We start from the raw sequence: 13,039 nt of genomic DNA, 5'->3' as shown, positions 1-13,039 counted from the left end.
ACAGCCTACAACAAGACAACAAGCAAGGACATGCTGAAGAGAGGTCAGTGAGGAGGATGATAACAGAAGAATTAACGACAGTGAAGTGGGGGATGAGACAGAGACTGATATAAGAGGAGGAAGTGGAACTCCAAAGTGCCTACTGCGCCAGGTCATCCACTGCTGCTGGTTGGCTGCTGTCTGACTTCTCGATGAGAGCAGGACTGGCTCAGAGTGTGTTTGGCCTTGAATGGAGGCTATATTTCATCTGGACAGCCACAGAGTCATCCACCCCACGTTGCTGAGCTGCAGCCTCCACAAACGCTGAGCGGAGTCGCCACCTTGTCTCATCAGTGCAAGGACATCTTCCCTATAAGGTTCGGGTTTTGTTGTTCTACTGAGATCTACTTTCTCTGTTCGAGCATTGAGAACCCTACAGTGAGCACCTCAGCCTCGGCCATGTTGACGTGAATGTAACAGTGACTTACCGAGGGTGTTGGTTGATTAAGGTGAAAGCACAGCCACTCTGTGACACATCCAAGCATGCCGGAGTGATGTCCTCTCACTAGTTTTTTTTTTTCGTTGAGACAGAGCTGGCCTCTGCTCACAGTCAGCACCCTCTATCTCACTGGACTGAAACTTCAGCTGCCAGTTTTCCCAGGAAGAACTAATAAACATCCCCTAAAATAAACCAACCAAAAGGACTAACTGCCTTTCTGCTCTGAGGAAAACTATTTTTGCTTTTGTTTCCTCTTTGTTTTGCTGGCATTTTTTTCTTGCATCACCATTAGTCAGCTGTGCTCTTATCAGATAGTTTTCCGTCCATCCGTCTGTCTCCAACGCTTCTGAGTGTTTGTAAGTGACTCTGATGGCTGTAAGCATGACCATGGGACGAGACACCAAATGGCTGACCCTGGAAGTGTGTCGTGAGTTTCAAAGAGGCACCTGCTCCAGGTCTGATGCTGAGTGCAAGTTTGCCCACCCCTCCCGGAGCTGCCATGTGGAGAATGGCCGAGTCATTGCCTGCTTTGACTCACTCAAGGTAACAATGCCACAGTCATTTCACTCATTAGTTTGTTTTATTATACCTGGTTTGTTTGGACTCAAGCATCAAATTAGTTGGCATCTTTTGGTTCTGAATACTGATGAACACATACTATGGTCACAGAAGACAAAAGGTGTCCTGTGGTGTTTTATTGCAGCTTTGGTCCTTTTTGGCTGACTGCTGTGGTCAGCCCTACAGATGGCTATGTCTGTGTCTGAGTAACTGACTGACTGACTGACTGATCCTACTTTCAGAGTCTTACCATACAGAGTTGGGTTTGCTTGTACTGAAAACCGGCGGTAATGGCTGCCCCATGTGGTAAATAGAGCTATATATACAGAGTTGCGCTATGGGCGGGGTCTAGTTGCACTGACAGCCCTCCAATGCCTGCCTCCACTGCTGGAAAGACCTCAGATATAGCTTAAGAATTGCATCCTTTTTACCAGAACTGCACCACGTTTCTGTATGACATAAGAACAAAAACACCCCTATAAGCTTTTCATGTTGGGAAAGATGTTTTCACTCTTCTGCTTGCCTGATTCCGTATGAGTTCGTAATAGTTAAGGGGGAAAGGTTCCTTGTTGTGTGAGTGCTTGTATACAAGGCCTGCTAGTGGAACGATTAGCTCAAATTAGCCATGGCGGCGCTTTTGTTAGAAATGGACAGCATTCCTTTATTAAGTTAAGAGAGCAACACAGAAAGCTTTTTGTGACAGAAAACAATGTTGTCGCTCTTCTGCCGACCCACTTTGCCATGACTACGTAATGGTTACAGGGTAAGGGTTAGTTGTTGCGAGTGGTTGTGTACAAGACCAGCTTGTGGAGTGCTTAGCTTGGACTTAGCTGCAGCAGCGGTTTTGTTTGAACTGGACAACGTCTCTTTACTAAAACACAAGCAGAGAGCAATACTGGAAGCTTTCCATGACAGAAGAGATGTTTTCCCTTGACTCCCAGTCTTTTTTGGTATGGGTTTCCAGGGCTTGCTAGCACATTAGCGGGTAGCTCAAATGTCGCTCTAGGAACGCCTGGACATCTTTTCTTGTTAAAACCAGAGCAGAAAGCCACACCAATAGCTTGTCTTGGCAGAGAAGCTCTTCCGTAGTGACGTGTCCCCTCCCCGCACAACACAGCACAGAATAAAGGGAGGATATTTCCTCCTCACTGTTCTGCCAACATAAGTGCTGTGCTTCACTAGACGTCTCTGTGTTTTGGCTAAATGTCTCTGTGTAGCCAATCAGATGCGATAAAAGAAAATCAGGAGGGGAGGGGGGATGACGTTGCTCAGGGCTCTGGAAACCATTCAGTCTCCACAGAGAGAAAGAGAGGAGAAAATGTAGCCATATACATTAAGGAACCAGTAACAGTAACTTCAGTATAAATTAGGATGGTACTAGGGATGGGCGTTTGGAAGAAACCTGCCAACTCGAGCATCATTAATGTTAACAATCAATTAATCGATTAATTGTTATGTATGTATAAAAGCATACATACATGGGCATATGTATAACACAGCGTTTCCGCTAGACTTTTTTGTCCTCTGTAAAAATGACCGGCAGTCTTCAAGAATTCCAGCCATTTAGAACAACTATCGGACGTTTGCTTTAATATTATTTTGCTGCATAAACAACAGCAAAACACATAAATCTGATATTCTGTGGTACGTTGATACATACAAGTCTGCGCTAAACAGGAGAGAGGACACATTTTTATTTCTAGACCTGACCCGAAACCGAGACAGTAGAAACCAAGCCAGCAGTAAACCTGAGTAATTATTACCCTGTTATTACAGACTGGTAGACAGTTACACACAATTAAAACCCTAGAAATGACTGCACACAGACTTTCTCTTATTTTTCTTTGTGTAAGTGGTTTCCAAATGAAAGCTGTGTGCTTTTCCTTACACACGCAGTCAGTCACACAACACATACCCATGTTAAACTCATAAACAACAACAGTTAGCTTCACATAACCACCATTAGCCTGTTAGCATATCGGCCACCATCATAACTTAGCAGCTTACAACAGCCAAATACCGTCCTCTAACGACAACAACGAAGCATCCAGACACATAAAAAAAGGTGCTCTGTTAACTGGACACCACGTTAGAACTCTAGATTTCAAATGAAAAATGAGTCTTACCGTCAGTTGCTAATATCAATCCTCATGATGATATAGTTAACTGTAACCTCCACTAAAGCTGGAAACCCAACCATCCTGATTTATTTGTACTAGTCCCGAAAAGACAAAAGCTCCACAGCAGATAGCCCGGTCCAATTCTCCTCTCTTTAACAGCTTATCCAAGACTACTTCTGCTAATTAGCCAGGACATCCCGAGCCTTAACAACTAGCTACACACGAGGAGGGGAGACAGAGCTGTCGTTATCAGCTCCAGCGGTCTCTGCTGTTCTGCATGATGTGATTCTGTGTTGACTACAATCCAACTTTATCTGTGTATTGGTCATAGGTAGTTTATCGAAGTCCACTATTCTGCTCAGTGTAGGCCTCTCTCTCTGCTGCTGCATCGGTGTTTCAGATGCTCAGCTATACAGTTTCCTTTGTTTCAGCCTCTTCATTACTCGCAGCAATGACTAACACAAAATCCCTACATACCGCTGATGATATTAAGCCTGTGGTTAACCAGGAAAACCTCACTTAGATTAAAATTCTGCTTTCTGAGAATGTTCTGGTCAAACTTTCCCAGCACAGTCCCAGCAGTACTGCGCATGCTCAGAGAGAAGGCTTGGATTTTACGTCATTGTGCATACATAATTAGCCATGTGCTTGCTACTTTTAGTTTATATTAACGCATTCTCGCAACATATCTTCTAGGTTACACAAAATATAATCTGCAAGCATTCAGTATTTACCAAGTGGCAACCTTCGGTCCTGAAAAATGAAGCCAATGCGGAAGGGCAAAAAATTGCTACACCGCGAGTGGCCACCTGTGTTCCTGGCTGCAGGAACACCGGAAGTCCCGTCTGCACACATGTTAAACAGCCGGTTTGACACACTAAATAAACTGGTTTACAGCCTGGTTCAAAACACCAAATGTGTCTCATTAGCTAGTGTCTTATTGTGCTCCCACTGTACGGGGGGTGAATTTTTTGTACCACGATCGTTTGGATTATATTTAGGATGAAAGCTGATTGGCGCATCTCATTTGATTGACAGATAGCTCGGCAGGCAGAGGCTCCATTTCTGTCAACCGGAATGCTAGCTAGCAGGCTGACAGCAAGTCGCACTTAGTGGGCGGGCCGTTAGGCTATCCAAAGTTCGGTTGAGACCGCGATTTCAATATGGAAGTCTCCACGGATTGGCTTCAAGAGCCGTTTGAGTCAGCCTGTTGTAAGCAGACAACTGATGTCACACAGGTATTGTCCAGTTCTTTCTACAGTCTATGTTATTTACTTATCTGGTCATTGGCATGTTTTCTGCTGGACATTTTGACTGGTTATATTTTTATCTGCTGGACTTCCGCCCTTTTTACTGGCCAATGCTGGCTAACAGAAACTCAGATATATATAACATTTCCCAAAAACTGGTAACTAATGAGTGTGTTTCTCAATGATTCTCTAAACTGAAATAGTCCCACACCACACTTCGCTTTGCTCTCTTCATTTTGCGTTTCGGCAAATTGAGATAATGCATTGCGCTGCTCGAGTACTTCTTCTGTTTGCCCTCTCCCTCTCTCCTTAAGTTAAATCACCCCCTGATGGGTAAGATGTCTCACTGCTTTTGTTAAGACCCACTCACAATGTCATGACAGTAGATATTGTTGTGCAGTGCAGAGTATGACGTGTTTAGTCTCTTTATTAAATGCCAACATCAGGTCGACTAAATTCCCGTGATCGACCAAATTCTTAACGACCAATTAATCGATCATTGATGAATTGTTTCCATCCCTAGACGGTACCTAGTTGTGTAACATTATGTAAAATGTAGTTATTATTTCAGTTTTATGGTTTATTTCTCGTCCCCATGCTACATTTACAGTTCGATTTATTTGGTAAATATTTTGATAAAGAAGGGTTGTTTATTTTATTATTATGTTTGTTTTAATGGAAATCACAGAAGACTACTCACACTATGTTTTATGTTTTTATGTAAAAAAAAACTTACAGGATTTAAAATATTAACAGTCACAGAACTGGTGCTTGATAGTTTAAAAAATAGTTTTATACCAAACATTATGTAAAAATTTTGCTTTTCTGAGAATAAATCTATTTAGTCCAACAGTTTTTGGAATAAAAAAACCATTCAGTTTAATCAATTAGGGGTCACAAAAATGCTTACTTTCTCTAATTTCAAAGCTGTTGTGGTGCTGAATGAAGAGCCATTTGGGAGCCAAAAGAGCCAGCTCTTCTTGCTGAACTGATCCATTTGATCCAGATCTCTGAACTGAGCAGGAATTAGGTTCCTTCCATTCTCAACCCATAGACATTAGGCCCAGCACAATTACACACCCCCAACAAATAGTCACTCTGCCAGAACACACAATTCACTGTTAGGCATTTCAACAGGCATCCCACATAGATGCAGTCAGCCATATACTAGGTTTTAGCCTAGTCTTGTTTATGATTAGGTGGCCCATCCTGCTCCAAAACATTTTCATACACTGTGATAAAGCGTACTTCACCTTAAGGGCTATATCACATCAAATCACAACCCAAATTTACAAACTGTGTTAACCCATTTAACCCAACTTTAGATCTGTTAAAGTAATTTATTTCTCTTTAAATTCCATTGACATTCTATGAGACTGGGAAGTTGATCATACTTCATTATAAGAATATTGGAGATTTTTAGTATAGTACATTATCTTCTGTAAAAGCAATGAAATTTCCCATCCTATCATTTTGAAGGACCTGAAAACTTTTGCAGTTTTTCCCCCATCATTACTGAGTCTAAACCGGTGTATACATCATACAACCAAGGGATTGATCTGGTTTATAGCTTTTATCAAAGACAAGTTAATCTGTAAAGTGATTTGTCATATTGGATAGCATTTGAACTTTCATATTTTATAATCCACGAGCCAAATTAGATCTCTGCAATGATGAGTGTCCTGTTACTCTTCTGCCATGCTCTTGAGAAGGGATTTATATTTCTGTAGATCTAATATTAACAAAAATCCATCCTGTGCATTAATTTGCAGCAGTTCCTGCAAAGATGCCTTTAACATTGGACATGTTCTGCAGAGTAAGTAAATGAAAATTATTTTAGTCATAATACGCAGATGGATAGCTAGTATCTTCTTATGTCTGAAGAAAATGTTGATATTTACAAAGCTACCCAATGCAGTTCCTGCAGTATAGCTTCCTGTGAACAAAGCTTGCTAGCAAGTCACCAGTAGTCTTGCAGCAGTGTCTCAAGATCATGGTCTTGAATATAAAACATTTTGTGAACATGACTTCCTATGTTGTAACCACAAGCTCACAAAATCCATCTGAAGGCAACATTTCCCCAGCTAGGGGCACCAAGTTGAAAACAGCAATGGCTATACAGTCACTGCAGCACATCAGCTTCATGCTCTGTGATAAAACTACTGAAACTAATTATTTGGCAATTAATAAAGATTGAGATCAGCAAAATGGCCTTTTTTTTAAATCACAGAAGGTGCAATATTTCTTTAACCTGAAATCTTTCAAAATACCAGTTCAAAACTTTTTTGCAGCAGAGATGTTATGCCCTACACAGCATGCAATGATTCAAATGTCGTTTTTTAAGAATAGTTTAGTTTAAGAATAGTTTACAAAAAATCCTACTTTCCTTGTTTTTGTATTTGTTTTTCTTAATCAGAATGAGGACATAAAAATGAGTACTTCCTTCATATTTAATTTGTAATTTAAGTCAAAATAATCCCTGTTAGATTTTTTTTTTCAAAATTGTTCAGCCCTTGTTTAATCTAATATTGCATTGGTTACAGTATAGAATGATTTATTGCTTGTGTTTGTTGAAAAATACACATGATGAGTTAATGAAAAGAATCACATATTAAACCACAAAAATCACAGTCACATTTAGATTATTATCTCAAATTGTTCAGACCTTAAATGAAACTAAACTGCTTATTAGATCAAAATAAATTCAATATGTAGAAGATAAAAGCTAACATGTTTTTATTTATGAATAAGGAAAAGTTTTATTTGCCTCGTCTATTTCAGACAAATAACAAAAAGGTCAAAAAGAATGACATAGTAACACAAAATTAATCATTAAACTTTAAAAAAAGTTACAAACATCTCCAGTAATATTTTAAAATAAAACAATAATGTTAACACATGCATACAATGAAATAATAGTGCAATGGTGCAAATGATGCTGAAAGACAATAAATAAGGTTAGTTTGTAACATGTAGGCTTATGATTACATGAAGTAAATTTTAAACAGAGTCAGTGTCTGGTTATGTTAGGTCAAAGCACACCTTCACGCCAATCAGAATCAAGGATTTTATTGACAAAGATATAAATGGCCATATCACCTCACTCTGACGTAACTGAGAAAAGATTAAACGTTCTCTCTACCAACTAAACACATAAAGATACATTAATATTAATAGAAAATGGGTGTTTTTGTTATCAGAATCATCATTTGCATTTTGTCTCCTTTCACATAGTCTCTCTCCTGACTGCCTACCCATTCTTCAGTGATGTGGGCTTGTCTGTAGGGTGTCCTCATCATCACTACAGCTGCTCTGCTTACTCTCTTCCTCTCTCCTCCACCACAGAGCTACAACACTAGATCTACTCTCGCGTCACCAAAAAGTGACGATGCTTTATTGTAGTTTATCAGTGCTCTGATTGTCAATAGCCAATTGCTCTAAAATCACTGACTGTTTCTCTTTTTGCCACGTGTACACACATGTGCTTACATGTGAGAGGGTTTTCTCTCGACCAGTAGAAAAAGTGAGACCCAGACAAGGGGCTTTCTGTCTGAGTGCAGCTGCTGTCTCCTCGTTTATCGAGTTAGAATTTATTATTCAGCCATTTTTCTGTGTTATGTCCTCCAGAGTAGGAGGGAGACGGAGAGGGAGTGAGAGGGAGAGAAACAGAGAAGGGGGCCTAGCAACAGCACAGGAGTGCGTACCCATTGGATAGTTTGATCTTCCTGAGTGGCACGGCTGTTTTTAGCACAGAGCAACAGCCTGGCTCTGTACTGGTTTCATTCATGAGAGAAAGAGGCGAGTTTCTTTGTGCTAAAAGCTGTAAACAAGTATTAAAGGCCATGGTTTGGTGTTTTAAACCCCTGAGTGCATGTCATTTGTCTGAGAAAGTACTGAAGTTTGCAACAGCTGAAGGTCAAAGCGGCTGTCTTTATCTAGAACTGCAGCAGGGTTTTAGTGCCAACATTTGATGACAACAGCCACCTCTTTACAACAATGTCTGTCTTCATTGTTTATACTCAGGATTATACTCAGCTGACAGACATTTTTAGTCAACTGACTAGAAAGAAGCACCTCTTTCCCCAATAGAGCTGCTCTACAGCATCACTCTTTCCTCCTGCTCTCTGCCAGCCCGCCCGCTTTTGTTAATTTTATGGATTTATCTGCTAATGGCCTCTCTGCTCACTGTCCCTCCCATATCTGGCATCTCCAGCAGGCTCTGAGGCAGCCGATGTCATTCCCTGTTGCTCCATTAGCTCTGTCTGGTCAGTCTGAACTTGCTGCAGGGGAGGGAGGGGTCGGATCACCGCCGAGTTCCTTTTTTACCTCGTTAACTGGAGTGCTGCTGTCATCTCAGATGATTTGTGTGGAAGTCACATCTGCCCATCGTGAGGAAGATTCAACAGCAGTGTCACTTGTGGATGACATCATAGTGCTGCAAATAACAACTGTTGTCGTTATCAGTCAGTCTGCTGAAGATTGATAATTGTTTTGTTACTTTTGGGGCTAAAACACAACAGGAAATAGATAAAAATGCCTCAAATGATTTCAGTAAATTAAATCTTAGATCTAAATATTTCAGTTTAATACCAGGAAAACTATGATATTTTGGGTGTTTTTCCAATGAAGATGACTTAGGTATGTAGTATGTAAGTATAGTACTAAGGATACACCTCAGTGCCATAATAAGCATGCTATCAATATTTGCCCGAAGTTCAAAGAAGGGAGTGTGCTGATTGTTGCAACCTGACATGCCAAATATGTTCTTTCATATCTTCATTGCATGGATATATATTTCACATCCATCCGGAGACCTCCCATAGAAAGCGTTTGGGAAGGGCAGGACTTTTAAAAAATGTTCTTGGAAGTTGATTGGACAAATGTTCTGTTTGTCACCTTCATTACGGGCCAATCAGAGTGACAAAACAAAATGAGGTAATACGCATGCACAGCTCCAGGACTAACCTGAGCTTTACAGGCTGGTGCTGCCTTAGTTTATGAACAGTGGAGCCTGTCAGTGGATTCAATTCATCCTGAAATCTATTGAGAGACATGCAAAAACATCTCATTGTGTCTCTTTGCTCTTGTTTTGATATAGAATTGCGATCGAGGTCTGATTAAACTGCTGCTTTTTTACGGCTATATTCTAGCTAACCCCCACAGCTTTAGCCATTGTATACACCGGCTAATACAACTTCATCTGACATGTAACGATCGCAAACTCAGAAAGGCGAAAACACCCTTTCAATTATGAACAGTAGTGCTTGGCAATGAATTGAGTTTCAATTGTAATCACAATTTCGGCTTTCCAATAATTGTGATTGAAAAATGACTGTGCCATATGACATGTTGCACTTCTTTGTCTGCAGGTTTTGTTACCTGGTAAATACTGCATTTTTTGTTGCGATATTTTGGCCATAAAAGTAATGTTTTGTTTAGTCATTTTTACTATGTATCATTATTTGTATATATTTATGTTTTAAACTTATTTATATTTATTTGTTGCATGTTTTCAAGTGTAAAGAGAATTAAAGTTAGATAGATGTGATGTAGATGTAGTGAAATCAATGAGTAATTGTGTTTAATAAGCATGATCTCACTACCAATTAAAAATAATTGTATGATTTATGCCATAATGTAGCAGCCTTACTGTTGAGTGTGTCTTCCTCTCTAGCTCTTTTTCTCTCTCCAAGGTCTCATCCCAGATACACTGTGTCATATATCTGTAACATGGGATATATTTCACATCCATGCAGTAAACAGCCCGTAGTCTTTGTTTGGGAAGGGCAGACCTTTGGAGTGTGACTGGATAAACGTTCTGTCTGTCACATTTATTACAGACCAATCAGAATGATAAAACGACGTAGTGGGCATGCACAGCCCTAATGTGTGAACATAAATGAGAGTTTGACAGGCAGCAGCTATCACTGTTACCTATCTGTGGAGCCAGTTCAGAGTCATGCTGAAGCCACTTGAGAGAAGAGCAAGAACATCTTTACCGGCTAGAAAGCTTTCAGTGGGTTTCTTTTCTCTTAATAAAGAAATGTTGTCCAATTCTGTTAACACTGCCACAGTAGCTATTTCCGAGCTAATCACCAGCAGCAGCGGTTTGCAGTACAACTAACCAACACCCTTAGCTACTGACTCATTTATCTCAAATGATGCTGATTGGTCTGTCAGTTCTCTGAATGGACACAATCATTTCAGACTAGAGGTTTAAAAGATGGACCAGCCTGATTGCAGACATGGAATCTGGACAATCCATCAGCTTTACAACGTTAGATCATAGCCGTGTCCAAAACTGTATAATTTCTCACTATTTATACTGGACTGGCCAGAATTCTTAAGGATGAAACGGGAGCAAAATGGTCATACTAATCAGTCTAAAAAAATGCACGGTGGCTGCAAAGCTGCATAAGAGTGAAAACAGCCATACTGTAATATGTTTTAAATGTTTTAAAATAACATAATGTCTGGCTTTATTGATAATGACCATCCATCCATCCATTTTCTTCACCGCTTATCCCTTTCGGGGTCTTGGGGGGCTGGGGCCTATACCAGCTGTCATTGGGCGAGAGGCAATGATGACCATTGTTTTTTAAAACTATTTATGGACCAGTGGTCATACTAGCCTGTTGCTAACTTAGCCAACAAAGTTCCAGAAATTAGTAAAGGATTAAGTCCTGTGGTGTGGGGATAACAGTGTTTTTCATAAGGTGGAAAGTCATGCTGGTAAATCAGTATGAATTATGTAGTATAAATGTTATTGACAAAAGTATTTGGCCATGCCTGTCAATTATTGTACTCAGGCTTTCCAACAGTGTAAGATTTATTTCCAAGAAGCATAAAAAATAATCTACCAAACACAAATTTCCTTACTCTCTGTGCTAAGTTTACTTGTGATCATTAATGCTATTAGATAAATCGGATCTTTATTTATCTTATTACTAAATCTAATTAGGAACCTTTCTCTATGAACAAAAGTTAGGGTCTATCCAAAGAGCTAAAATAAATACATTTTAGTCAATAAATAAACGGGTTACTTAAACACCAAGTTTTTTACCATATTAATGGATGCATTCAATCTGAGTACTCTTTCTGTTTCTGAATGAATGATCAGCCGCTCATATCTGGATTAAAAGGGACACTTTCTGTGTTGAATAGTGTGTTGCTATGGCTACTAAAAGGAGATTCCTGACCCAGCACTCCCAGTCCACACCATTTTTCAGTGACCTCCTTCTCTGTACCAGATTTTATTTTTTTAAGCTTTTGTGTTGTTGTTGTTGTTGTTGGTACCAGAGGAACACAAAGTCCATTTAACATAAATTTTGTGTTGTATTTTTGAAGCTCTCGGCATACAAAGTGCATCATTGGGCTCATTAATAAGAACTCTTTTTGTCTCTGAGTTTGAGCAGGCTGGACTCATGGGACTCACTCCTCATTACAGACTCATCCCTAAACACACAGCTTGCTGACGCAAAGCTCGCTCTCATCTCCCGTGTAGGCGAGGGTGTTTGTGTGAGCCTGTGTACCAGCCTGCTGCATGTTTGCTTGTGTACACCTTGTCTGGTGTGTGAGCTTGTTTCAGTCCCTCATCTATAATGATTTTGGACGTGTTGCAGTTTCTCTCTGTCCTGTACACGCCTCCTGATCCTGTTAAACCCTCTTTTTTGTGTCCTCCTCTGTGTGACATCATCCATCACCGTCAGAGTCTCTGCACCATGACGTCAGTTTGTCCTTTTTTATTTTTCCATTGTTTTACTGCTCGTTCAGCTTGTGGTGACCTAATGAGGTGGTTTGTGTGGGTGTGGTCTGATGACAGAGCATGTGGAGGTAGCTTAGCGGGTTAACAGCTCCTCTGCAGGGGCAGACAGCTGCTGTCGGCCCGGGGGTTTAATGAAGACTGCAGTTTCTCTTCTGAGTGCGTGTTGACCTGCAGTGTTCCTGCAGCTGTGCTCCTGCAGCACCATCTTCACCTTCCACACATGAGGAGGAAGGACACTGCTGTAATGACATTCTGGGGTAAAATGAATTGCTTTTAGATAAATGGCTCACAATCTGATTTAGTGTTTGTCAAGAAGCCAAAGATGACAGGAAAAAATGAACTTCTGATCTGGAAGGGGCTGCTGATTCACGATAAGTCTCAGCTGACTAAAATACGGAATTACAGATACCAAAGTTAGTTCTATGCAGTGCTAATTTTGTCTATGAAAACCATGACTAAAATGTTTGTTCACTACCTTTTTTCCCATTGGAAAGACTAGGCTAAGACTAGCTAAAATATACTTGACAAAAAAATCTCTGACAAGAAGTAGGTTGACTTTTTTGTAAAGGGGCTAAAATGTTAGTGCTGGACTGTTGGGTTTTCAAAATTCACAAAAATTCTCCACCGTGCGTATAAGGTATGAGTATTTTCATCAGTGTATTTTGAATCAATTTAAGTACTAATAGTGCATTAATCTGATTGTTTTACATTCATATCGATCTTACAATTTGGCTGCTTGAAGTTGTAAAGACTAAAATGTAAGGACTTTTTTGTGTTAGACTAAAATGTTTTGTAGTTTTTGCCAACTAAAACCACAGAGTGTAAATTACTAAAATGTGACTAAAACTGAAGAATATTTCATCTAAAA

At 40.0% G+C, this 13,039-nt stretch overlaps 1 protein-coding gene across 3 annotated transcripts in view; it reads left to right on the top strand.

Moving 5' to 3' along the window:
* The window catches only part of mbnl3 (muscleblind-like splicing regulator 3), a 49,454-nt gene that overhangs the window by 12,518 nt on the left and 23,897 nt on the right, over positions 1-13,039 (top strand). For all 3 annotated transcript variants that reach the window (XM_041797525.1, XM_041797524.1, XM_041797526.1), the window contains exon 2: positions 5-1,021. In XM_041797525.1, the coding sequence (XP_041653459.1) occupies positions 848-1,021 (174 nt within the window). In that variant the 5' untranslated portion in view covers positions 5-847. The remainder of the gene's footprint in view (positions 1-4; positions 1,022-13,039) is intronic.

Source organism: Cheilinus undulatus, linkage group 10 (assembly GCF_018320785.1).
Source record: "Cheilinus undulatus linkage group 10, ASM1832078v1, whole genome shotgun sequence".
NCBI lineage: Eukaryota > Metazoa > Chordata > Actinopteri > Labriformes > Labridae > Cheilinus > Cheilinus undulatus.
Note: the sequence above shows the minus strand (reverse complement) of the source record. Positions and strands in the feature narration are given on the sequence as shown.